This window comes from Zea mays, chromosome 9 (assembly GCF_902167145.1).
Source record: "Zea mays cultivar B73 chromosome 9, Zm-B73-REFERENCE-NAM-5.0, whole genome shotgun sequence".
Classification (NCBI taxonomy): domain Eukaryota; kingdom Viridiplantae; phylum Streptophyta; class Magnoliopsida; order Poales; family Poaceae; genus Zea; species Zea mays.
This window is the reverse complement of record NC_050104.1, coordinates 119,687,605-119,713,505: the sequence shown is the minus strand read 5'-3', so window position 1 is coordinate 119,713,505 and position 25,901 is coordinate 119,687,605. Positions and strand designations below refer to the sequence as shown.

Sequence of the window (25,901 nt, the reverse complement as noted above, 5' to 3'; positions counted from 1 at the left end):
TATTGATACAATTTTGCAAGGATCAGGGGGAGCACATTTCTAAATTTAGCCATTGTAGAAGATTCGATGGAATCTTGATCTAGAAGATCGAAATTTGTCCTAATGACATTTCCTGTACTCTTTTCCTTGGTGAGTTTTTTCTGAAGTTTCTCACATAAGGTTTTTAAAGAGGCAACAAAGTGCAAATGCAATTTGCGTCACCATGTACTCTTTCTCCATATTTTTCCTACTGGGTTTTTGGGAGTTTTAAAGAGGCATGTGTTGGTCGCAGTATTCTCCCAAGGGGGAGTGTTAAGTAACCCTAGTTAGGGTTATATGGGCAAATACCGACTTTGCCCCTGAGGGGTCTCACATCTCTATATACGGAACATGTACATCCTTTCATATGATAGAGAAGAGAAAGAGGCCAGAGGCCCAACCCTATACCATGTGTCTCGTGTGTTTCTCTGTTATGCTTATGGGAAGGGAGACGGGTCTTCTACAACTTCTCACACCTAATCTGCTGACAGGAGGGAAGGGAGCGGATCTGGTGATCCGTGGTAACGTAGTTCTCAACAGATTGAACTGCGTAGAGGAGTGGGGACGTGGAGCCAAGCGGTTCTGACTCTAGGGGAAGATGAATAGGCGATTGGCGGCTCACGGGACGTGCGCGCGCGGATGGGGGCAGCGCTGCTAGGCCGTGCAAGCGCGCGCGGGCGCTAGGCTGCTGCGGCGGGGCCTGGCTAAGCCAGGGGCACGCGCTAAGCTACGCGTCATGCTCAGGACAGAGGTTGGGGCGGGCTGGGGGCGCGCTGGGCTACGCGGGCGCGCCGGTGCGGGGGCGCGCGCTGCTGGGCCACGACAGGGCGAGCGGGGTGGGCCACGGGCGAGAGGGGAGGAGGGCGAGGGGGTGCCGTGAGCTGGGCCACAGGGTGAGGGGGTGCGACGCTAGGCCAGGGGCACGAGTGGGCCGGAGAGCGCGAACGCGGAGCTGGGCCTTGGCTGCGAAGCTGGGCCGCGCGCGGGGTTGGGGAGCACAAGGTAGGCCGCGGGGAGGGGCGCTGGGCTGGATGGCCTGGTGGGGCCGCGCGAATGTGGGCCTAGGGGAAAAGTGGGGTTGGGCCAGCTGGGGCTTCCTTTTCTCTTCTCTCTTTTTTTCTATATTCTACTCATCAAATTTATATACAATAATGAACCACATATTAAATGGATACACACCAAAGCAAAACATCAGACCAAAACAAATATATTCCAATATGATGCACCAATCATTGTTTCCCTTAGGGTTTTATTAACAACTATATTTTGAAGTAAAATTCTCTATTGCTTGGAAGGAAATGAATAAATAAGCGAAAACAAAGAGGAACAAGAAGGTAACACCTACATTTGATGGATATTAGAAAAGAAATTTTATACCCCCAAATCCATGGTGTTACAGGAGCACTCTAATTTTATACTTATTGATCTATTAATCAAGTAGTCATGGCCAAGAAAGATGCAATCCTAAACGACATTTATGCATTGGAACTCTATTACCCTGTTAGACTGAAAAGCATGTGACTTGCATCAGGTTTAATTCTTACTTCGGGAACAAAATGATTCGTGAGATCTATTATTTCTCGAAGGGTGCTGTTAGCGCAAATGCTTTTTGGTTTGACAAGTTCCACCAAAAGGTATAGGGCATAAGTTGAGCACTGTTTTGACCATCAGACGGGTCGGTCCTCAGGCCAGACGGTCCACGGTCCGGACGGTCCGCGGTGGTGACGTGGATGGTCCGCGCATGAGCAGAATTAGTTAGGGTTCCTATTTTTTGCGAGATTTGTTAGTAAAATCTGTGGGTTTTGTGTGGGAGCCGACTTGTAACGGGTCCAGATCTTCCCCACAATCGATCCAATTAAATCTATTTATCATATTTACCTTATTTACATTATTCTTTCCATTCCTTGGGAGTAGGAGTAATCTAGCCTTAGTTTAGCCATATGTTAGCATTCGTCTACCTCAAATCTTCACATCTCTTCGAGACGTCATCAGTGACCCGCCGCCCCCAAGGCAACCTTAGGATCTCTCCTCCCGACAGTGTTCCTCCCGGGAGGCGAGATTCAAGTTCTTCGAAGAAGACTATCTACAGACACGCGGACCGTCCGACGACCAGCAAGCGCATAGGGAGAGGCCACCCCTGCAGCAAGATCACAGACTGTCCGGTCTAGAGCCGCATAGCGTCCGTGCTTATGCAAAAGTACTGTCAAGTGGTTCACTCTAGCATTTGATACATATATAAGCATCAACACATCTATATGGATTTCAGGAATCGTTTAGGCCATGATCACGATTTTGGAAGGGAAATTAATATGGGCTTCTCTTGTCAGATAACTGTCATACAGAATATGCAAATGTCCAACAGTGCCAACAAATCCTTTACGTTTGTTACAACAATCCACACCAATCACTTTTATACTTTCTTTCTCTTAAATGATAAAAAACTAAAACTATACATAAATGATAATTTGGACCATGATTGTGGCTCCAAAACCTACATTTATATCTACTTAGTTAACATAACATGTATATTTTTATACGTATTTTATATTCTATAATAGAGTATAAATAAAAATGGTAACAACTGTATGTACAACTAGGTGTGTGCTCGTGCCTTGCTATGAGAGTTAAAAATTAGTATAAAACATAGATACATAACAACAATCATCAGTATGATATGCAAAATCTATGTAGCAAAATATATGTTTATGTTTTGTTAAGTGAGAAATTGGGGAACAGATGGACGGCCAACAAAACTGGTCTTTTAAAGGAGTAGGGAAATGGAGCTGCAAACCTACGGCGGCATATCAAAGTCCAAATAGACCAATACAACTTTGTTCTGCTTTATATTGGTGTCATAACAACTTAACAAGTATGACATATGCACACGGCAGGTGAGGAGTCAAGTAGCACCGAAGATGCTGGGAGGCTATAAGCAAATCTCGATAACTTCTCACCCATAGGTCTCATCTTCGCATGTCTTGAGAGCAGGCATCACTTCATATTCATACATCCAGTTAAATGGGATTACAAGCTAGAGGTTTGGAGATCCAGGGCATGTAGGCTCCCTCATGGCACAAGTTCTGCTGAACAAAATGAGAATAAAATTTAACTTTAGTCGAAAGGCATGGAGAATATCACATTTTCCAGTGAAATGGAATTTTTGTATAAGAGAAAAAAAAATATATAAAGGAAAAGCAATGAAAAGCCAATGGGGGTGACAGAGGGTGTGCAGGGAGGCCCATCCACACGCGAAGTGTCAGTGAGTGTGCAAAGCAAGGGGCCGGTCCCCATATATCCGTCCAATTCTCTCACTCACTTCCTCTGCCCTTGAACACACAATAGAAAAGAAAATGGCGACTCAAAATACTCCCATCTAGATATTCTCGCTCTCTCGTCTTCTCTCCAGACCACCCACTATAGCTTTGGACTTGGATCTCAAATTCTCTCAGTTTCCCACTCACCCTGGATCTTCCCCATTCCCCCTCCACTCCCCCTGGGTCTTCCCCTTCCTTTACCCCCCATCAGATCTTCCCCATATCTCTATTCTGCATCACTCACCACCATCCACTCCCGATCCAAACCCGAAAGCTCTCAACTCTGCCGCCCTATTTGCTCGTCCGCCTTTTAACTACCCATAGCTAGTTGTTGTCGCGGAGCAACCCCGCGATTCCAAGAAAAGCAACTTGGTCAAGAAAGAGTGGAAGAAAGGAGGACGGTGCTGATGATGATGGCGCTAAGTCACTCCATGATTCGCCCCATCATTCCGTCGCCTTCGGGGCCTGCGGCTAGCTGCTCAAAGGGCCTCGTCGTCCGTCGTGGTGGTGGTGGTGGTGTGCATGGGGCGGGAGGGGAGGAGAGTCGTCACTGTGCTGCCACAATGCCACAGTACCAGGACCTGCCCTGCGGTGGGTAGGAGCTCGATATCGACACCACACTCAAGGATGGCATCCTCGGGGGCGCGCTGGAGCCTGTGGGTGCGACGGCGGGGAACGATGGCAAGCAGTCCATGGAGCTATGCAGGATGATGGACGAGCTGGACGCGGCGGCTGGGGACGACGGCGGCGGGGACGAGGCGGTGCCGGTGGTCTTCATCTGCCCGATCTCGCTCGAGCCCATGGTGGATCCGGTGACGCTCTGCATGGGGCAGATGTACGAGCGGGCCAACATCTCGCGGTGGCTAGCCCTGGGCCACCGGACCTGCCCGACCACGATGCAGGAGCTCTGGGACGATGCGCTCACCACCCAACGCCACCCTCCGGCAGCTCATCGCCGCTTGGTTCTCCCGCCGGTACACGAGGTTTAAGAAGCGCTCCACCGACTTCCACAGTCGCGCCGCTGACCTCGTTGATAGCCTCCGCGGCACGACAATGCCCAAAAGGCAGCCCTGAAGGGCCAGGCCCGTGTCGCGGCGCTACGGGAGCTGCGCACCCTCGCCGCCTCCCACCAGTCCGTCATCAAGGCCATCGCTAAGGCCGGTTGCGTGGCCCTGCTAATGTCGCTACTCGGACCCTTCACGTCCCTCGCCGTGGGGACCGAGGTTGTCGCGATATCGTCAGCGGGGTGCTGCTTGACACTGACACAAAGGCCACGCTCCATGCAGCCGTGGTGGCAGCGAGATTAGTGGGGGAGGAGGGCGGAGGCGTGGTGAAGGTAGTGGACACCCTCCTTACCTTCTTAGGGCGCGTTCGTTTTGGCCGGTTTGGCTCTTTCCGGGCCTGGTTCTAGGGGAAAGTAATGGTCTGGTTTCGAATTGGGTTGTCCATCCAAAAGGTGTTCGTTTAGGTCTGGGACGAAATAGACTGGCTTCGAATTGGCCCGGTTTGGACTTTTTTTCTTTCACCACTGTCCGGCATTAATCCTGGTCTAGTGCCCTTCGGATCCAATCCGTAACGCTGGCGGAGGAGGAGGAGGAGGCGAAGAGACGACAGCGCCAGGTGACAGCGTGGCGGCGCGAAGCAGCGACGACGACCACCCTCCCCGCTGCCTTCTCACCAATAAGTGGCGCGAAGTGACGGCGCGGGTGCAGAAGCCGTCGTTGAGGCAGCTCCCGCCGCTCCGTGACCTAGCAATTCCGCTGCATTCTTTGCTAGCCTTCGGTCATCCATGTATAGGCCACCACATCCCCGTACAACGGAGGCTAGGGATATTGGGTCATTGACCGGATCTGCAGAGAGGCTTCTTCCTTTCCCTAAACTATTAATTTATTTTATCCTTGTTGTTTATTTTTGCACGAAAAGAGGAATCGTTTATGGATTGGATGAGGTTGAGATCCCTAAACGGCTGAGATGCCTGTTGTATTGCATTGTTAATAAAGATACTCTTGAATTAGAAAATCACATCTTCATTTTCATGCCAACATCAAAACGAAGACAATAATGGAGGAGTATCCCTGATGAATAATGTGGACAAGCCATATTCTGATCAAATTAAGTAAACTATTACTAGCAGTCTTCAGTAAACACTACTGATTCCAGCTTCTATTTGGAAAATGGCAGCAGCGAGCTTTTCAGATGCAGGGAACGATAGACAGAAGATTGGTACTGTTGTTTCTAAAATACTCTCTATTGAAATAGAACATATGTATAGTAGACTAGTAGTTCCAATTTATTTACAAACATAGCGTTGCGACAAATACTGTTACGATAAATATAGAGAGTCTGTTGGTAACGTAGCCTTTTATTTAGCTGTCTATTGCTAAGTATCTTTTGCAAAACTCTATAAATAGCTATAGTTATATATAAGCTGTTGGAGATGCTCTTATGTGCTCTATGTTTTAAACTACACTCTAGAAATAATATATATTGCAAAACAGTACTTTTTACGGCCATTTATATGGCAAGTCTATATTCTTTAGCTTCTAACGAGGATAAAGTTATAGAAGATGCTTAACACGCCAAGGTTCTGGATGAATATTGTTTTAGTAGCAGTGCTTATTTGTTTGTGCTTGTGCACAACCTTAACTAGTATATTATTCAACAGAATCCAATTTTTGAGCTAAATATGAACCTCACAGAGCTCCATTTGTTGCATCCATAATCATTCGCTTTTTGTATAAACATTTTTTCATTTGTCCTAATTCATTTGTGTGCCTATATTCATGTGTTTGAGTCCCTCGAAGAATTATTACTTCGAGAATTAATTGTACACTTTAGGATCATGTATGTTAGCTCCTTATTTCAGTTTTGTTACATGTAGATCCCTACAACACCGATTAGAGTTGGGGAAGGCGAACCTCCTCCTTCTTGGGATCCGGTACCAACTCCAAAAGGTGCTGAATTCTGTCTACGTATACATAGTTTGCTTTAGTCCTTATTACTTGTACTTTTCAATCGATACATGGTTTGCTTTAATTCTATTTTTATATTCAGCTTATATCTGACGACAAGTTTATATTATTTAGTTCTACAATGAGTATCTCATTGCGGAATCGTATTAGAAAGAGAAGGGAAGAAGATGATGATGACATGATGATATTTATTTTCCCTGCCTTATATCTGATGGGTTCTACTAGAGGTGGGGGACAAAAGAAGAAACGCCATATATCAAATGAGACAGACGAGGTTAAAGTTCGTCGACTCCTCGAGGGACATGTCAAGAACTATCAAGTTACATTTCGGATGGAACCACACATCTTCAGAGAGCTGGCAACTTATCTTAGAAGGAGAAAGATCGTTGTTGATACAAGGATCACGGTCGAGGAGACGTTGGCGTTCTTCTTATACATGCTAAGTCGCAACGCCTCATATCAGGATCTCCAAGTGTACTTTGGTCATAGTAATGACACCTTCCATCATCACATCAACCACTTCTTTAAGAAGGTCATTCCTGTTCTCTCTCATCGTTTCATTCAGCCTCCTGGTCCTAATCAAGTGCATCAAAAAATACAAGATAATCCTAGATTCTATCCATTCTTTAAGAATTGTCTCGGTGCCATTGATGGAACTCATATTCCTATTTCTATATCTCCTGATAAACATTCTCCTTTTTGAAATCGGAAGGGAACACTTAGCATAAATGTGATGGTGGCATGTGATTTGAATCTCAGCGTCACTTTTGTTTCTAGTGGATGGGAGGGATCGGCTACAGATTCTAGAGTGCTAAGATTAGCTATGAGCAAGGGTTTTCAAGTACCTCCAGGAAAATTCTATCTAGTTGATGGTGGGTATGCAAATACTCCATCTTTTCTTGCTCCATAATGAGGAGTTCGGTACCCCTTGAAGGAATTTGGGGCTGGACATCGAAGACCACAGAACCCGAAGGAGCTCTTCAACCATCGCCACACACTTATGAGGAACCATGTGGAAAGGGCTTTGGGGGTGCTTAAAAAGTGCTTCCCCATTCTCAAAGTTGCCACGTTCCACACGCTGGAAAACCAAGTAAAGATACCTATAGCTGCTGCCATCTTCCACAATCTAATTCGATCACTTCATGGTGATGAGGAATGGTTAGATCATCAGCCAGATAATATTGATCCATCAAACTTTGTTGCTCTACCAAGTGGTGATCAAATGACTGACCCAAGCACTACACAAGGCAATGCTTTAAGAGATACCATCGCCCAAGAAATGTGGGCTCAGTACCAACAACATCTAAATTAGTATTTTCGTGGTTGAATAAGATGTAATAATTAGTAGTATTGTAACATATAAATCAACACTTTAAGTTAGTAGTATTGTAACATGTAATAAGTTTTTTCTTTGAAAAGCTATGGTTGGAAAAGGCTCCCCAAGGTTCAACATGAGAAGTTCCCCAAAGTTGCGTAGGTATATTCCTACAACATGTGCTACTAAAAATGAGCCTTCTCCTAAATGCAGTGGGGCAAAAAGAGTGGAGGTTCTCCAAGAGGTATTGTGTTCAATGTTTCTTCATGCTTTCTTGTAAGTTTTGTATTACTAATGCGTGACCATTCTTTATGTAGTAGTGAAACAAAGAGCAGATTGGAATCCATGACTTGAGAGATCTCTTGTTGATATTCTCCATGAATTTAAAGATAGTGGGTATAGAGGTGACAATGGTTGGAACTCTGAAGGGTGGAATAGGATGGTTAAGGAGTTTCATGTGAGGAACAAGTATGTCTCCTTTACAAAGGCTCAGATTCAGGTTAAAGAAGGTCAGTTGAAGAGAGACTACAAGATGCTCAAAGCAGCAAAGCAACAGAGCGGGTCAACCTGGAATGAAAAAAGGAATATGGTTGAAGGACCACCAACTTTGTGGGAGAATCTCATGGTGGTAAGTTGATTTCTTGAAATTCAGTTATCAAATTAGTTATGTGGGAGAATCTCATATTTGATTAACGTTTTCTTTAATTATGCAAACATTTCCTAAAATCAAGAAGTTGAACAACAACAAGGCAACCTTCCTGCTCTTTGATGCTTTGGGAGAGCTTTATGATGGTAAGTTTCCAAACATGCATGATTCTAGTAGCTTTATGTTGGTGCTATAGCTGTAGCTTTGTTTAGTAGGTGTTGTTGATGGATTTCCTTATATTAGTTAACTATCAGTCAGTTCATATTTCCTTGTTATTGTGTAGGACACTTGGCTGAAGGGACTTGGAGTTGCACTTCTCTCGAGGCACTGCAAGAGGAAGAACCGAATGAGCAACTCCAGGATGCAGAAAATGGGCCACAAGGCTTTGATCTGAATGTTGTTCATGATGTAGATGATGAAGTTGATGATGCACTCACTAAAAGGAATGAAGATGTGCTTCAAGGAAGGGCTAATATTTTGTCACGAGATGAAGAAAGTGGACAACGAAGACCTGTTGCATCAAGAAACAAACAAGAAAAGGAACCAAAGAAGCCTAGACAGAGTGACAACATAGAAAATATGATGAACAAATACCTAGAAATGAGGAGCAAGCAAGTAGAAGATGAAGCTGCAAGAGAAAAGGAAACAAGAGAAAAGGAGGCAAGAGAAAAGGAGACAGCTCAAAGTGATGATTTCTCCATCAAAAGGTGCATATCAGTTCTGAACACAATAGAAGAAGTGACCAAACTGGAGAAGGCAAAAGCATATTCAGTCTTCACCAAGGGCAAAGAGAACATAGAGACTTTCATATGTGCGTATGAAGCAGATCAAGAATCAGCTTTGATTTGGCTAAGAAATGAGATAGCTTAGTGGGTATAATATTTTGGTCTCCTATACAGTTGTTGTCCTATGCTGGTGTTGTCCTATACAGTTGCTATGCTGTCCTATGCTGTGAAGTCCTATGCAGTCCTATACAGTTGCTGTCCTATGCGCTCTATATTAGTTAAAACATATATCAGTTGTTGTCCTATGCAATTGAACTGAAGATTTGAACTGAACATGGTTTGAACTGGACATGGTCAAAATCCACCATTTGATCCTTTTATTATGCTGTGAAGTGATTTTATTATGGTCAAAATGTGTACCATTTGATCCTTTTTAAAATTAGTTTGTTACACTGCCATGCTTTTGCATTCTTTGAAATTCTAACTAATTCTCTTTCACTTCAACTACTATGTTAGAATTCTAACTTGAACCAGTGGCTCTTTATGAACTTAATGTCTGAATTATTGTTCTTGTGTATAGTATATGAATATGTGATAGCGTACTACAATGTCTTAGCTTTCTTCCATCAAGTAAACAAATATATAAGATATTCCTCCAAACAGTGAGTTCATTTGTTTTGATGTGTCGAGGAGTCTCTCATTTGACCTAAATGGTTTCACTTGATGTAGATATACCTCTTGATAAAGAGGCCTTGGACTGGAACACCAGGATGAAAATTGCAGCAGGTGCTGCCAAAGGACTGGATTACCTACACGACAAAGCTAATTCACCAGTTATTTATAGGGATTTCAAGTCGTCGAACATTCTGTTGGATGGAAGTTTCTCAGGCTGCCGAACCGAGAGAGAAACTGGACAGGTTTCAGCTGAAATAATTCTCTGATAGAAACTGGACTGATCAAGTGAAAGACCTGGATCAACTAAAACCTGGCTGTTACTGTTCCTGGCCTGGAACTGAAACCGGGCTGCCGAAAATAGTAGAGATTTCCTAGTTTTGACAAATTTCTCGCTTTTGGAAAGGAAAAAATCAAGACGAGGCCGCACGGAGCCCACGGAAAAAGGCAAGGCGACCGCCACTCGCCATCGTCAGTTCGTCACCCACCCACTCACCCATCCCGATCCAACACGGCCACGCCGCGCGGCTGCGGAGCAGCGGAGACGGGCGCCCGCACCAACCACGGCACGGGCTCCGCAACGATGCGGCGCCGTACTCCCGTTGGCTCGTGCCGTTTCATCGCGCTACCTTCCTTCCTTCACGGAGCGACTGCGACCAATCCCGCAAAACCACCCACGCGGCCGCCGCGGTGGGCGATGCCCTCCGCAGCCGGTCATTTCACCGCGGAGGCGCGGCCCACGCCCGCGGCCCACCACCGCACCGCCTCCTCCTTTTATGACCGGTTCCCCACCTCCGCCTCCGTTCCGCATCTCCACCACCATCACCAAACCCTAATCGCCTCCCTTCGCCACCGCCGCCGCCGCAGCTGACCGGCCATGTCTTCCTCGTGTTCCGACGCGTCCAGGGACGATGCCGTCTCATCTCCCGACCTCCCCCCTCTGGCTGCACCCGTCGCCGCGGCGGCTGCTGCGGCCGCGGCAGCGGCCTCCTCGGGGGGCGGCATAGGACTCGGGGGCGTGGGCTCCGGCCGGAGGCTGCCGCCGCCGTGCTGGACACACGAGGAGACTCTCGCGCTCATCGAGGCGTACCGCGACAGGTGGGAGGCGCTGCAGAAGGGCAACCTGAGGGCCGCGGACTGGGACGACGTGGCCAACGCCGTCACCGCGCGCTGCGGGCGGTTCCCCACCGCCACGCCCAAGTCCGGCGTGCAGTGCCGCCACAAGGTCGAGAAGCTTCGGAAGCGATACCGCGCTGAGCGGTCACGCTCTGCGGGGCGGTCTAAGGGGCCCAAATGGCCGTTCTTCCCGCTGCTCCACGACCTCGCTGGTGGCGGCGTGCCGGACCCGAGTCCGAACGCCATCGTCAAGATCAAGACCAAGGGCCCCGCCCCGCCGGCGTCCTCGCCTTCCCCGGTGTCCTCGCCTTCCTCCGAGGTGGAGGCTGTGCGGAGCAGGAGCCTGCACGGGCTCATCTCCAACGGCGGTGCCGGGAGCGGGCTGCGCTTCACCATCCCCAAGGCCTCGCGCACGAAGCCCGTCGCGGCGGCAGCTGTGAAGTCAGAGAGGAGCGGCAGCGAGGACGACGCCGAGTCAGAGGCAATGGCGGAGGTGGCTGCCGCACTCCGGGCTGTCGGGGAGGGGTTCCTGCGTATGGAGGAGCGCAGGCTGGAGCTATCGCTGCAGATGGAGAAGGAACGTATGGAATCGGAGATGAAACGCACCCAGACGATGCTGGACGCCCAGCAGCTCTTCCTCGAGGCCTTCCTCGGTAAGCAACTGCAGCACAAGAAGGCCCATGTCTCCCCTTCCTCTGCCGCAATGGAAGAGGACTGATCGATCGATGTATCCCGGCTGCTCTCTGTCAAACTTGTGTTCATATGCTTGCTTGATCTTTGTTAACTGTTGTTCATGCTGGTAGTTGTGGACTTCGATGCTAGTAGAATTAATCTTATTGTGTATGGATGGTGAATTTAACCGAACAAAGGGGTTTGGGGGCAAAGGATGTTGCTGTAGGGATATAGATAAGGTTGGAAGGATGATGTTTGAAGTAGAAATTAGGAAGTCTCGGTTGTAATTAGTGAACTACATGTGTTTGGTTTCGAGGAGGAGAGCAGGAGTTTCTGGCAGCTGTGGCGTGAGGGATGTGCCGGAATTTGGTTGGTGGGTTTTTTAAAGTTTAAACTGGTGGATTATATAGTGGTATAGATGAACTTGTGATGGTGACCTGCTGCTGTTATGTTGAAACACTGCAACTTGTTCCAATGGCATATCCTCGTTGCCAATTTTGTTGTTGAGTTTGCTTGCTTGATTCTTGTGTTGTTATGACCGTCCACTAACACGCTGCATTCGAGATATTCGGTGAGCAAGCATGGGCAAGTTGATGCATCTCTGTTTCACTGTGGTTCACCCTATTTTGTGAGTAAACTACCAGACAAGACTACATGATGCAGTCAGTCAAGAATGTCCTCTAGTCCTACGATCCTAGGCCAATCTTGGGCCTGTTTGGTTCAGCTTTTTTCTGACCAGCTTTTCGAGAATCTAGCTGTGGGGAGAATCTGGCTGTGTAGAGAATCTGGGTATCATTAGGATTACGTGCAGAGGAAGATAAAGTTGTCCATAGGGCTCAGGATCTATAAAGTGACGGATTACTACTATTGCGACGACTCAACTGATTATATGTTTATGTTGATTTTGAATGGTTTTTATCTAAATGAATTTTATAGAAGCTAGCTGAAAAGCTGAGTGTTTGGCAGTCCACAGTAGCTTTTGGTGGCCAGAAGCTGTGAAAAGCCGAAACAAACAGGGCCTTAATAGGGTTTTATGAGAATTTTACGAGCGTGAATTTTATGAAACAATAAACTGATATGACACTATACTAATGAAGAGATGATAATTTTTTTTGGATATGATACTATATTGATGAAAAGAGATGATAAAAGTTCTAGGGTGTTTATTTCCAAAATATGGGTGAGATCAAAACTAGGACATGAAATTCTTGGTGAAACTGATTGGAAAAACTGTATACTACCTTTAGGGATGGTAACAGTCGTATTTTACCCGCGTACCTACGGGTAAAAACTCTGCAAAGTGTGGGTTTGAGTGTGAGTTTGTACCTGTGGGTATAGGTGCAGGTTTGATTCTCAACCCGATAGATTTTTTCTCGTATGTATGAAAATATTATACTCGTGCCCGCAAACCCGCGTCATCACCATGAATATATATGTGTGTGTTATATGTAGATTTATATGCACGCGCAATTATGTGCCCGTGGGTCGCGGGTATGAGTAGCATATTATATCCATCGTAATGGGTATATGCGCATGTTTAATATTAAACCCACGAATGCGGGTTTGAAAATCCTCTACATGTGGGTTTCAAACCTGTTGCCATCCTGTAGACGCCTTTTCGGAGCGCCAAACACTCAACAAGAACCGTGACAGTGCTCTCTGGTCAGGCGCGGACGGTCCGCGGCCTGGGGCCGGACGGTCCGTGACCTGGCGCAGGGGCTGAGTCCTCTGCCTGACGGCCGGACGGTCCGCGCCCTGGGGCCAGACGGTCCGCGCGTACGCAGAGGCGGCGGAAGTCGTCGGCGGCGGCCTGGATCTCGCTCCCGGGAGGGACCCCGTCGGGGAGGAGAGATCCTAGGTGATGTCTAGGCTCGGCAGGCCGACCTAGACTCTTCTAATCGGCGTAGAGTCGAAGAGAAGCGAGAAATTGGAGATCGAGAGACTAAACCTAAACTAGACTAGAACTACTCATAGGATAAAATGCGAAATAGAAGTGTTTGATTCGATTGATGATGATTACAAATCGGCCGTAGACCTCTCTTTTTATAGAGGAGAAGGGCTGGACCCTTTACACGACTGGATTCCGAGCTAATTCCGCGAATCTAGCTAACAAACATAGCACAAAACTCGGAACCCTAATCTACTCTGCGTATGCGCGGACCGTCCGGCCCACAAGCGCGGACTGTCCGGCCTCAGGGCCGGACCGTCCGCGTGCTCATTTTGGTCCCAAACATATGCCCCCCTGCCTTTTGGTGGAGCTAGGCAAACCAAAAGCACCTTAATCCGATGTGATCACATCGGTTTTCTTAAGCATCTTGCCACATACTACGATGATACTGCTTGAGGAAACGCCCATTCAAAGCTTTGGGTAAATCCTTGTCTTGCAATGTTTGTAGTAAATAGGCGTTACCAGATATTACCTGTTTTACTTTATAAGGACCTTCCCAGCTTGACGACCATTTTCCAAACTTCCGGTCTTTATTCCTTAGAGGCAGGATGGTCTTCCACACCAGGTCCCCTACTTGAAATGACTTTGCTTTGACCTTCTTGTTGTAGGCCCTGGCTACCATGATTTTGTCCTTTTCTATTGCTCCCAAAGCTATCACCCTCTTGTCGGTCACCTCATCAATATTATCCATCATTGAATTATAATAATCAGTGATGGTCAGATCATTTTGTCTGGCGAACCTGACAGCATTCAAACTTATTTCCACAGGCAACACTGCTTCCTGCCCATAGACAAGCTCAAAAGGAGACACTTTAGTAGCACTATGTTTAGATATCCTGTGAGCCCATAAAGCTTCGGACAAAATCTTATGCCAATGCTTAGGATTATCCAATATCTTCTTTTTTATTAAGTTAATCAATGTCCTATTACTAGACTCGGCCTGTCCATTGGCCTGAGCATAATATGGAGATGAATTAAGCAATTTAATTCTATATAATTCAGCAAACTCACGTACCTCCTTTGACATGAAAGAAGTCCCTTGATCTGTAGTCAAGGTCTGGGGAATGCCGAATCTATGAATAATATGTTCAGTTATGAACTCAATTACCTCCTTGTGCGTCATGTTCTTCAAAGCAACGAATTCAGTCCATTTGGTGAAATAATCAGTGGCAACTAACACGAATCGATGCCCCTTTGATGATGAAGGATGAATTTCCCAAATAAAGTCTAATCCCCATCCTCTGAAAGGCCAAGGCTTGATGATAGGATGTAATTCGGCTGCAAGGACCAACTGCAGGTCGCCGAATTTTTGACACACTTGGCAACCCTTGTAGTACTTGAAACAATCAGCTATCATATTAGGCCAATAAAAACCAGACCTTCGCAACAGCCACTTCATCTTTGGAGCCGATTGATGGGTACCACAAATTCCTTCATGTACTTCGGCCATAGCTAATATAGCATCATCTGGGCCCAAGCACTTAAGCAGGACGTCGTTGACTGTTCGGCGGTAGAGTTCATCACTCATCAAAACATACTTGAAAGCTGTACGCCGAATGTTCTTATCTGTCCTAACGTTGGGATTTCGTAAATAATTAGTTATGGGTGTCATCCAATCTCCTGCATCAGCTTCATTATCAGCCGAATCGATTAGGAGAACTTCCTTGGTAACCCCGGACGGTCCGGCGTCATCACGCGGACGGTCCGCGACCTGGGGATTTGGCTCTGCACTGGTTATCATATTTTCAGTATCGTGAAATTTCCCTCTCTTTATCCGATAACCTGATGCATCTTGTGTCAAATCGTTAGCTCTATGATTCTCAACTCTAGAGATATGCCGAATACTGAATTCGTCAAAAGAATGGATTATGCTCCAACATTTTTCAAGGTAACTATTTAGAGTACCATCAAAACATTGATATTCTTCCAACACTTGTTGGATAACCAGCTGAGAATCACCAAATACCTTCACATGTTTTACTCCCATACCATTTAGAAGTTCCAAGCTGAATAGGAGGGCCTCATATTCGGCTTGATTATTAGTGCAACAAGTTTTCAATCGGCTAGAGAAGTCGAAGGAGACATTACTTGGTGAAACAAGTACGATGCCAATTCCTTGCCCTTCATTGCAAACCGATCCATCAAAATATAAAGTTCAAGGAGTAATAGTGAGGTATGACATGTCTAGTTTATGAGTATCATTAATCTGATGTTCTACAATGAAATCCGCTACGACTTGGCCTTTCATAGATTTCAATGGTTCATAGGCCAAGTCATATTCTATGAGTGCATAAGCCCACTTACCAATTCTACCACTCATAATTGGGTTATGCAACATGTATTTGATCACATCGGCTTGACCAGAAACAGTGCAATGACTAGACAGTAAATAACATCTACATTTGGTGCATGCATAAAACAAGCATAATCATAACTTCTCAATAAAAGTGTACCTTGTTTCAGCATCCACCAACCTTCGGCTTAGATATGTCACCACATGCTCCTTCCCCTCCGTTTCTTGTGTCAAAACAACCCCAATGACCTTATCTTCAGCTGCAATGTATAATCGGAATGGTACTCCTGCTCGTGGTGCTTTTAATACGAGAGCCGAAGATAAGTATTTTTTGATGAGATCAAATGCTTCTTGCTGTTCTGCCCCCCAGGAGAATTCGGCAACATTCTTAAGCCGAAGAATAGGGGTGAACGCATCAATCTTCCCGACTAGGTTAGAAATAAACCTTCGTAAATAATTCACCTTGCCGAGAAACTTCTGTACCTCGACCTTACAGGTCAGAGGTCCCACATTCCGAATAGACTTGATTCGGTCAGGGTCTATCTCTATACCATGTTCATGGATGACAAATCCTAAAAACTTACCAGCCGACACTCCAAAAGCACATTTACGTGGGTTCATTTTCAAACCATACCGACGCATTTTATCATAGGCTTTGCGCAAATCAGCTATATGAGAACTAAACTCAACCGATTTGACTACAATATCATCAATGTAAACTTCCACAGTGTTTCCTAACAATTCATGGAAGATCAAATTCATAGCCCTCTGATAAGTAGCACCAGCATTTTTCGGACCAAATGTCATGACAACCCACTCAAATAAACCAATGAAGCCTGGACATATAAAGGCCATTTTAGACGCATCTTCTTCGGCCATGAAAATCTGATTATATCCGGCATTACCATCAAGGAAGCTAATAATTCTCTTTCCTGATGCATTATTGATTAATGTGTCGGCTATGGGCATGGGATGTTCGTCTTTAGGAGTTGCTCTATTTAAATTGCGAAAATCAATGCATACTCTAAGCTTACCTGACTTCTTCTCCACCGGCACAATATTGGAGACCCACTCTGCGTATCTGCAAGGTCTGATAAAATCAGCTTCTAGCAGCCGGTGGATTTCGTCCTTGATGCGTGGGAGAAGATTTGGACGAAATGTTCTAGCTCTCTGCTTGAAAGGTCTGAAACCAGATTTAATAGGTAGCCGATGCTCTACGATCTCTCGGCTTAATCCAGGCATCTCAGTGTAATTCCAAGCAAAGCAATCTGAATATTCCTTCAATAGACCGATCATCTCATCTCTAGGATCGGTCTCCAGGGTCTTGTTTACAAAAGTCGGCCTTGGAATTTTACCATCTCCTATGTCAATCTCTTCCAAAGGATCGGCCGATGTAAACTCCTGTCCTAGTTTATCAAGATCTCTGAATTCCTCTATCATGTTCCCCACAGAGGAATTAGATGATCTTTTTGTGACGGCGGACTTTCCGGTCTCAGGGACCGGATCATCCGTAATACTGTCTTTTTGCTGTGATAGATGTTCGGTCTTAAAGTCCGAACCCTTTTGTGAAAGACCAGACCATCCGGCCTTGGAAGCCGAACTGTCCGTGATCAAAGACTCATGAACTTTGTGTGTATTCATCATTTAAACTTTATTTAGGATTTAGCCGATTCTCCATCGGCTCTAGCATTACAGGAATGAAACCTTTCTTATCAATACTTATGAATTGATAATCAGAAAAATCTACTCCTGCGAGACATGTAGCAGTCTCATAAGTCCAGAGTACAGGGGCATCGGCCACAGCGATGCAGGCCGATACATCAACATGTACTTGTTCTATGTCATCGCCTACCCATTGTATTAACATTTGATGTAATGTAGAAGGTATGCATTGATTGGCGTGAATCCAATCTCTGCCTAGGATTAAACTGTAGTTTCCTTCTACATCAGCGACGAAGAATGCAGCAGCAAGGGTCTTAGTCCCGATGGTTAATTCAACGGACGTGACTCCCCTGGCTTTGATCGAACTATCAGTTCCAACACCGCTGAGGGTCATGTTGGTCTTGACCAGTTCGTCATCTTGTTTACCTAATTTTCTGTACAATGAATAAGGCATTAGATTTACAGCCGCCCCTCCATCTACCAACATCTTAGCAATCGGTATCCCATCAATGTGACCGCACACGAAGAGCGGCTTTAAATGATTTACCGATTCCTTTGGTTTAGTGAAGGCGGCTTCTTTAGGACCAAAATCAAACTGGGCAACAACAGGTTCATCGTCGCTGATAATAGAACAATCGACGGAAAATGTAATAACATTTACATCCATACCTGGGCGTTCTGGAGAAGCCTCGTAGTCGACCAGGTCTTCTCCCAGCAGGTCGTCCTCTTCCATTGATGTCGGCGTGTCGTCGGAGGCTTCCTGGTGAACGGCGGATGGTCCGCTCACAAGGGCTGGACGGTCCGCGCCTGGTGCAGGTTGTCCAGAGGCTTCCTGGTGAAGGACGGACGGTCCGCGCGTAGGGGCCGGACGGTCCGTGTCTGGTGCAGATTGTCTAGCCTTGCTGGCCGAGCTATCTGCCATACCTGCAGGGTGCTGCACAAGTGTGGCCGTTTGTTTTTCCTCAACGGCCTTTGGTCTCCATTTCTTTTGTGGTGGCGGGTACTATGGATGTGTATCATTGAATATCTTTTCCGCCTCCTTCTCCTGGCTCTCCTTTGCTCTTAGGCGCTGTAATTTCTGCTTTTGGGATTGTGTCAATCCCGCTGGGCACCATCGAGGCATGGAGTATTTTGGATCGACTGTTTTGATGGTAGCCGTATCCTTTTTGGTTGTGTTGGCCGATTCGCCAAAAATCATTGGCCCTTTATTATCTTCCTGTATGACAACATCTGCAGTACCTATTTTGATGATGTCCTTTTTTGTTGTTCTTTGAGTTGCTGCAGGCATATGCCCCCCTGCCGGATTGGTAGGCCTTGGAGGCCGAGTAGTCCGACAATCTTGTTGGGCCTGTGCCTGGTGACCGGATTCAGCATCGCTCAATCGGTCTTGTACTGGCGGCGCCAACCTGTCAAAAACAGATGTTTGGGGTGCCCCCCAGGCGGGGTATTGTGGCATCCCAAATGGATATGATGGCATGCCCCACATTTGATTTGGGACATATGGTGGAGGTAAGTATGTGTATGGATATGGCATAGACGGATAAGGGGGTGGAGGTGTCCATGTCGGTATGTTAGGTCTCAATTGTACAATATGACCTTTCATTTCTTTCGATTGGTGGGGTGATCCAATCGGCCTGACCTGACGTTGCTCATGAATGGGTGAGCGGGGTCGCTTTGCTGGCCGGTCACTGGGGCCGGCCTTCTTTTTCACGTATTTAGACAACAATTGATCGAAAGTCAGGCTAGGCTTGACCAGCCGACCAGCTGCTTTGAATGTATTTGTTTTCCACGTACCTATCTCTGGTCGTCGTGGTTTGAAGGTATGTGGCCTCTGCGAGTCCTGAGCATGGCCGGACCGTCCGCTGGAGTTCTCCGGACCGTCCGGAGAAGCGTCGGACCGTCCGCGTCTGGATGGCGGACTGTCCGCGATGCGCAGCACGGTTTCCGCAACTGTCTCCCTGTCTACGCTTGCCCCCCAGTGCTAGAGGCTGTGATGGTCACCTTCAGAGTATCCCCTCCATCGGGAGTCTTCTCGGCCACCACTTTCCTGCAAGAAATTTTACAATCCCCATCGGCCTTTTTAGCATCACCGATGATTGTTTCTTTGCCTTTGCCTTTATCGGTTGTGTTTGGCCGAACCAGGACTTTCTTGCCCTCGAAGTCGATCATGTTCATCGGAAAGGGCTCTGTATCCACCTGCATTTCCTGAAATTTCAATTGTCCTTCGTTAATGGCCGATTGAATCTGTCGCCGAAACACATTACAATCATTAGTGGCATGAGAAAATGAGTTATGCCACTTGCAGTACGCACGACGTTTTAGCTCGTCGGCGGATGGAACAGTGTGATTTATTTTAATGTTGCCATTTTTGAGTAATTCGTCAAATATTTTATCACACTTACCAACATTAAATGTAAACTTAACCTCATCTTGTCGTTTCTTTTGAATCGGCTGTAAGGAGGAACAAGCCGAAGATTTGGCCTGCTTTGGCCAAACCATTTCAGCAGCATACACTTCTGCTGATTCGTCATCTGAGCTACTTTGGTCGCATTCTACTATATGCACGTTGTGACGAATTGTTTTAGCAGTTTCTTTGCTCTGGCTTTCACAAGGCAAAGCTCTCTGGTGTAACTGTGCTAGTGTAAAAAATTGGATGCCTTCTAATCTTTATTTTAAATAATATCGTAGACCATTAAAGGCTAATCCTGCTAGCTGTTTTTCTGCTAAATGAATTTGGAAGCATCGGTTTCTTGTATCTCGGAATCTCCGGATGTAATCATTAACCGATTCATCTTTTGCCTGTCGCAATGACACCAAATCTACCAAATCCAACTCGTAGTCACCGGAGAAAAAATAATCATGAAATTTTTGTTCTAGATCCCTCCATGATGAAATGGAATTAGGAGGTAAAGTGGCATACCATGCAAACGCGGTTCATGTTAGGGATAACGAAAATAAACGTACGTGAAATGCCTCCGTGTCGGCCAATTCTCCTAATTGTGCTAAAAACTGGCCTATGTGTTCGCGCGTGTTCTTTCCTTGATCACCCGAAAATTTTGCGAATTCGGGTATCCTGGTTCCCTGTGGGTATGAGTGGTGATCAAATCGGATGTCATAAGGTCTCCGATATGATTGCCCCCCAGGGACCATGCTTACTCCGAGCTTATCTCGGAACGCCCCGGCTATTTCTTTCCTTACTATATCAATGGCAGCCGGTGCAAGACCACCGGCTCTCTGGTCAAACATAGGTGGGGTTGGTTGGATGTTATTATGTTATCTTTCCCCCCCATTGGTTTGAGCTACGTGGTGCATTTCCGTTTGCCCTATATGGTTCATAGGTTTGATCATTTCTTTCCGGCCTTCTAGGTGGGGCCGGAAAGCTTTCCTGGGCTCTGGATCTTGAATTAATGGGCTGATGCATTGTATAGTGTGATGGGAAGTGTTGCTGGGACGGGTGAGGATTCAGGTAATAATCTTCCTCAAAAGACTCATGCGCGGACTGTCCGGATATGTATCCGGACCGTCCGTGGTTATATGCGGACCGTCCGTTGTTGTATGCGGACCGTCCGACTGGGTAGTTTGGGTTCTGTGACGTATGTGGTGGCTCGGGTGCATGTCTAGGTACTAGGGCTGGGCATTCGTTTTTTTAAATTTCGGTTCGATTTTTCGGTTTAAAAAACTTCGGTTTTCTAGACATTAGAAACCAATCGGTTTTCTAGAAAATGAAATCCGAGAACTTCGGTTTCGGTTTTTTACTTTGGTTTTTCGGTAAAAACCGAATACCAAACTTATACTCAAAACAACACATACAACAAGTTTATATGATAGATTACACATAATTTTAAAAAGTAAAAATTATATAGGTACCAATATTTAGAGATACATCATACATCACATATAAATAAGTGAATAACAATTTAATTTCTTCACACATTTAGTTCACATAATCGAAAAGTCAAATTTTAGAATTGATAAAGTTTGGTATTCGGTTTTTTTATATTTCGGTTCAGTATACGGTGAAAACCGATTACGATACCGAAAACCGAACTTCTGAGATACAAAAACCGAAACCGAACCGAACTACCGAAAAAACCGAAATTTCGGTTCAGTTCGGTACGGTTTGGTTCGGTTTTCGGTTTATGGTAAAAAGTGCCCACCCCTACTAGGTACTTCATTAAAAATGGGCCCGGCCGTGGCTGGCCCGGACGGTCCGCGCTCACGTGCGGACGGTCCGGACATGTGCATATCGGCTGTTTTGCTACCGATTTGCGGTTGCTCAGGGTATGTGTCCATTGGCATACCATAAAGGGGTTGTGACTGGTCGTGACAACCTCTAGCCGATGTATTACGTGCGTTATCCCCTAATTCAACCTCATGTGAAGGAAAATTTGTTGTACTAGATTTATCAAATGCACGTACTAGTCTCCTATAATCGTTTTGCATATCCCCTATGATATTTTGCATTTGTTCACGCTGTTCATCTACATAATTCTTAAGAGATTGCAGCTCGTTTGTATTACTTACATTGGGGATATCTGGCGTGGGTCGCAGTGAAGCCGGATCCGTCGCCCGATGTCGGACGACCTTGTTGTTCCTGTCCACTTTGAAGTTGGACAAGAACTTTGTTTTTGCCTCCTGGATCATCAGCTCCTTGTGCTCCTTGAACTGGAGCTGCTCGTCAGCCGGCAATGTGTCCCAAGTCGGCTCTATGATGTTACTGGGGGAGACTTCAGAGCTATCTCTTGAACCGGCCATTGAGGGCCGATTTGATAGGTCTAGATGTGTTGTCCCCAGCGGAGTCGCCAAAAGTATGTTGACGCCTTTTCGGAGCGCCAAACACTCAACAAGCCGTGGCGGTGCTCTCTGATCAGGCGCGGACGGGCCGCGGCCTGGGGCCGGACGGTCCGCGACCTGGCGCAGGGGCTGAGTCCTCTGCCTGACGGCCGGACGGTCCGCGCCCTGGGGGCCGGACGGTCCGCGCGTACGTAGAGGCGGCGGAAGTCGCCGGCGGCGGCCTGGATCTCGCTCCCGGGAGGGACCCCGTTGGGGAGGAGAGATCCTAGGTGATGTCTAGGCTCGGCAGGCCGACCTAGACTATTTTAATCGGCGTAGAGTCGAAGAGAAGCGAGAAATTGGAGATCGAGAGGCTAAACCTAAACTAGACTAGAACTACTCCTAGGATAAAATGCGAAATAGAAATGTTTGATTCGATTGATGATGATTACAAATCGGCCGTAGACCTCTCTTTTTATAGAGGAGGGGGGCTGGACCCTTTACACGACTGGATTCCGAGCTAATTCCGCGAATCTAGCTAACAAACATAGCACAAAACTCGGAACCCTAATCTACTCTGCGCATGCGCGGACCGTCCGGCCCACAAGCGCGGACTGTCCGGACCGCGGACTGTCCGGCCTCAGGGCCGTACCGTCCGCGTGCTCATTTTGGTGCCAAACACATCCCTAACTACCTTTGTCTACTCCTCAAAAAGTATAGTTGAGATATATTGAGAAAAAAGGTGTATAGAGAGAATAGAAGTGTATTAGAAAGTGAGATTGACAATTATTTTGGAACAAAATTTGAATCCTAAACAATCTTCAAAATCACCAACTAAGGTCATCTTTAGTAGTCACAATGTTGCATTGTAGATTGTACTGTTTGCAGAGTGGATTTTGAAATATGGTTGAGATAGAGTCTGATGGAGATATCCTAAGTACCTTAGAGATTGGGTTCTACTACAGGTAAGTCTTATAGAGATCTTACAAAATTGACATACATATTTAGAATACACAGTACATATCATAATTTATACTAGCCAGGTGCCCGTGCTTTAATACGGTTTTCATATATCACTAGGTGCGTGCCCGTGTGCTGCCACGGAAGTTCATAGAGGACTAATATGTAACAGTAAAAATAGGCTTATGTACAAAACGATGATCCCAATATGTTTTAATTAGCAAATTCATAGAGGACTTTCATTCTGCTTATCTAACCTTTCGAAGCAGTGAAACCCCATCTCCAATGGTATGTTGGAGGTGACAGCAATTAAAGCATATTATTACACATTCAAAATATATCAAACTGATGCTAAACTGTAAAAGTTGGAGTGAAGAAGAGATGAGAGACCTGAAATCTGTAGATGAAGCTTTCCCTTGCCATCTCATCTACTTCCAGTGGTCTGATACTAATCCTAGAAGTTCAGTTCTAGGAAAAGAAGCACGCCAAAGGGCTTCCAGTGCTTTCTAATGGATATATATGTCAGTAAATAACCCAACATAGATAGAACTTAAGAAAGGGAGATGGAAACACATGCTCTAGATTCCCATATAAAGCTTAAATTATTCACATATTTTTAGTGTTTAGCGCCCAGCAGCACCAGACCATATTACTACTTTTTAAAAAATAGATCTCCGGATTTACCCACAATGTGGCATCAGATACACAATTAAAATCATCGTAAGAACTTTACGGAATACAAAAATATTCGATAAAATGTTAGTGCACAACGATTAAAAAACAAACACCACCTATATTATCAACTTTAATATCTCACAAATAATGGTCTCACTGATTGAGAAGCAAACTCAGGCATTGTTTGGACGACCATACATCAAAGTATTGGACGATGGTTCAATCAACGCAAAGGATGATAGAATTGTAAAAATCACATTTGCGGAGATGAATCACATCTGGTCTTGGAGGCATTTTCTTTTGGTTCCTTACCAAACTTCATCACATGACAAAGAAAATACATCAATCAAAATTTTAATTCTCTAACGGTGTCTTTGGAAAACAAATGAACTATGCTGGCTTTAGCATGAAGATGAACAAGTCTTCCTGAGAAAAGCCCCTTTCAATCTTCCACTTTGCATTCATATAGACATTCCCAGTTTTCATATTCTCAGCATGAAGCCCAAGGAAGCGAATTAGTAAGAAAACACTTTAGCAGTTCATATCTGATATGAGTATGCACAATCTGGACACAGTAAGCACAAGAATCATTAGTGTACTTCGTAGACACACATTTGAGATGATTCCCTGTTTAGCACTTCATTATTTCTTTGACATGGATAACACGAACACGATATAGGCTTCATCTCAATGAAAATGCTCATTTCATCTCCGCATAATACAAACATTGATATGCCAAAAGAAACCCTTCACCATACCATGATTCTGCTATCTCAATGAAAATGCTCATGTGTGTCCAACGATCATCTAAGGAAGGTATGGAGGTCAGATACCCAATCAATTTGAAAATATACAAGGTGCAAATGAAACAAAAAGTAAATGACAATGACAATGGACCAATATATATTGTTTGCATAATTGCAGGAGCAAATCATCAATCTTGCAAATGAAAAAAATATGAAACAAGAGATCCAACACGAGTAGCAGACATACACAAGCAGTAGACAGACAAACACACCATTATTAACATTTAGGTCTTCAAACAAGAGCTGCAACATGATTATAATGTCCCAGAGAAAGTTACGGCTTATTACATTCAACAATCAACGAGGTCAGTTACCTGAGCGACTGAGCCTGAGGCCTTGGTGGCCAATCTCCAAGCACAAATCCTACAAAGCTCATGACAATAACAAAGTAAGAACATGCTGCTAGTTGAAAACAAACTATGACGTACGACACACTCTGCATAATCAAAAGTGACATGCACAAGAAATAGGATCGTATCTCGCACAACAGGCTTGAAACAATTTTGGGACAATCAACGACGGCTCAGATCTCTCATCGGTCAACCGCTTCCTCGAACGATAGCGCTACAGATGACCCCCACGGTCCCCAACCCCAGCCCTCACCGACGCAACACTGTAACAGGCGCAAGTGTACTAGCTCCAATGCGGTGGGGCGACGAGGGTTAGGGTGGCACCATCGAGGTGCGGATCCGAGAATGGCCACCGCTCGGGAGGCGGCCCGACGTGAACCATAGTGGTGTTCCTCATTGCCGTTGTTTCTCGAAGGCCGTGGATTCAAGTGGGGTCGAGAGGGGTGGGGAGGAGCCCTGCAGCCACACGCGAGGTGAGGATGATCCCGGCGGCGGTGCCACTGGCTCTCTAGCGACCGGAGCGCGGTGGCGTTCCCACTGGCTGTGTATTGACCAGAGGGGTGAGTCACTTGACCAAGCTCGGCAAGGCAGTAGAGCATTGTTTGGCGAAATGTTGAAGAACTTTTTAGTAATATATCAAACTACGTACATACACTACTCTAGATTCACACTAATTTCCAAACCAGAGAATCTAAGTTCATGAATGTATTTAAATGTATTTCTAGTCTTGAGCACTTGCCTGCCTCCGTGACAATGATCTGGCATGATACTACTAATCAAACAAGTGAACAAATAGTCTACACACAGTAATTCCGTAAATCCTACTACCTATGAAATCCACTACAATTCGTTGATATTTTCATCAAGTAGTTGAGATTACTATATTTCTTCTACTATACAATATGCGAAAGTGGTTGTACCATCTCTAATTCCTGCAAGTTGCAGTACAATTTTCAGAACAAAATAACTCACCACGCATAGCGC

At 45.7% G+C, this 25,901-nt stretch overlaps 1 protein-coding gene and 1 pseudogene across 1 annotated transcript; both read left to right on the top strand.

The window, feature by feature from the left end:
* The first annotated feature begins 3,895 nt into the window (after positions 1-3,895).
* Positions 3,896-4,743, top strand: LOC109943389 (U-box domain-containing protein 75-like; annotated as a pseudogene).
* Positions 4,744-7,632: 2,889 nt separating this feature from the next.
* On the top strand, positions 7,633-11,948 carry LOC100276948 (trihelix transcription factor ASIL1). The gene has a single exon (XM_008661706.2). It carries the CDS (start codon positions 10,540-10,542, stop codon positions 11,494-11,496), a length of 957 nt encoding a protein of 318 aa, XP_008659928.1. The 5' UTR covers positions 7,633-10,539; the 3' UTR covers positions 11,497-11,948.
* Positions 11,949-25,901: the final 13,953 nt, after the last annotated feature.